This window comes from Equus przewalskii, chromosome 19 (assembly GCF_037783145.1).
Source record: "Equus przewalskii isolate Varuska chromosome 19, EquPr2, whole genome shotgun sequence".
Lineage (NCBI taxonomy): Eukaryota > Metazoa > Chordata > Mammalia > Perissodactyla > Equidae > Equus > Equus przewalskii.
Genome location: NC_091849.1, coordinates 5,093,612 through 5,094,329, shown reverse-complemented (window position 1 = coordinate 5,094,329; position 718 = coordinate 5,093,612). Strand labels below are relative to the sequence as shown.

The following is a 718-nucleotide window of genomic DNA, read 5'->3' as shown; positions in this document are numbered from 1 at the left end:
TTTCCGCCATCTTTCCGTGCTGCCACAATGGTGCGCATGAATGTCCTGGCTGATGCTCTCAAGAGCGTCAACAATGCTGAGAAGAGGGGCAAACGCCAGGTGCTCATTAGGCCGTGCGCCAAAGTCATTGTCCGGTTTCTGACTGTGATGATGAAGCATGGTTACATTGGCGAATTTGAAATCATCGATGACCACAGAGCTGGGAAGATTGTTGTGAACCTCACGGGCAGGTTAAACAAGTGTGGAGTGATTAGCCCCAGATTTGACGTGCAACTGAAAGATCTAGCAAAATGGCAAAATAACTTGCTCCCATCCCATCAGTTTGGTTTTATTGTACTGACAACCTCAGCTGGCATCATGGACCATGAAGAAGCAAGACGAAAACACACAGGAGGGAAAATCCTGGGATTCTTTTTCTAGGGATGTAATGCGCACGTGCAAATAAAATGCCTCAGCGGACTATGAAAAAAAAAAAAGAAAATAGGCAAATGCTACACATTGAAAGAATTTACAGAAAGTCAGCTTTTAAACAGTGACCAGCATGGCACAGGGTTGGGATATTTATTCTGCTGGCTTCTGTCTTGTGGAGTAGCTTCAGGCTGACCTTGACTGAGAGTCATTATTCTTCTCCGGGTAGCCGTCTCTGCACACTTCTCTCCTTCTGGGGACTGCACTATCTCATGGTTACCCCACTTGCCCCAGCTTTGTAACTAGCACC

General features: G+C 46.4%; 1 protein-coding gene across 1 annotated transcript; it reads left to right on the top strand.

Moving 5' to 3' along the window:
* LOC103565733 (small ribosomal subunit protein uS8-like) lies at positions 1 to 481 on the top strand. The gene has a single exon (XM_070586362.1). The coding sequence runs from the start codon at positions 28 to 30 to the stop codon at positions 418 to 420; it is 393 nt and encodes a 130-aa protein (XP_070442463.1). The 5' UTR covers positions 1 to 27; the 3' UTR covers positions 421 to 481.
* The last annotated feature ends 237 nt before the right edge of the window (positions 482 to 718 follow it).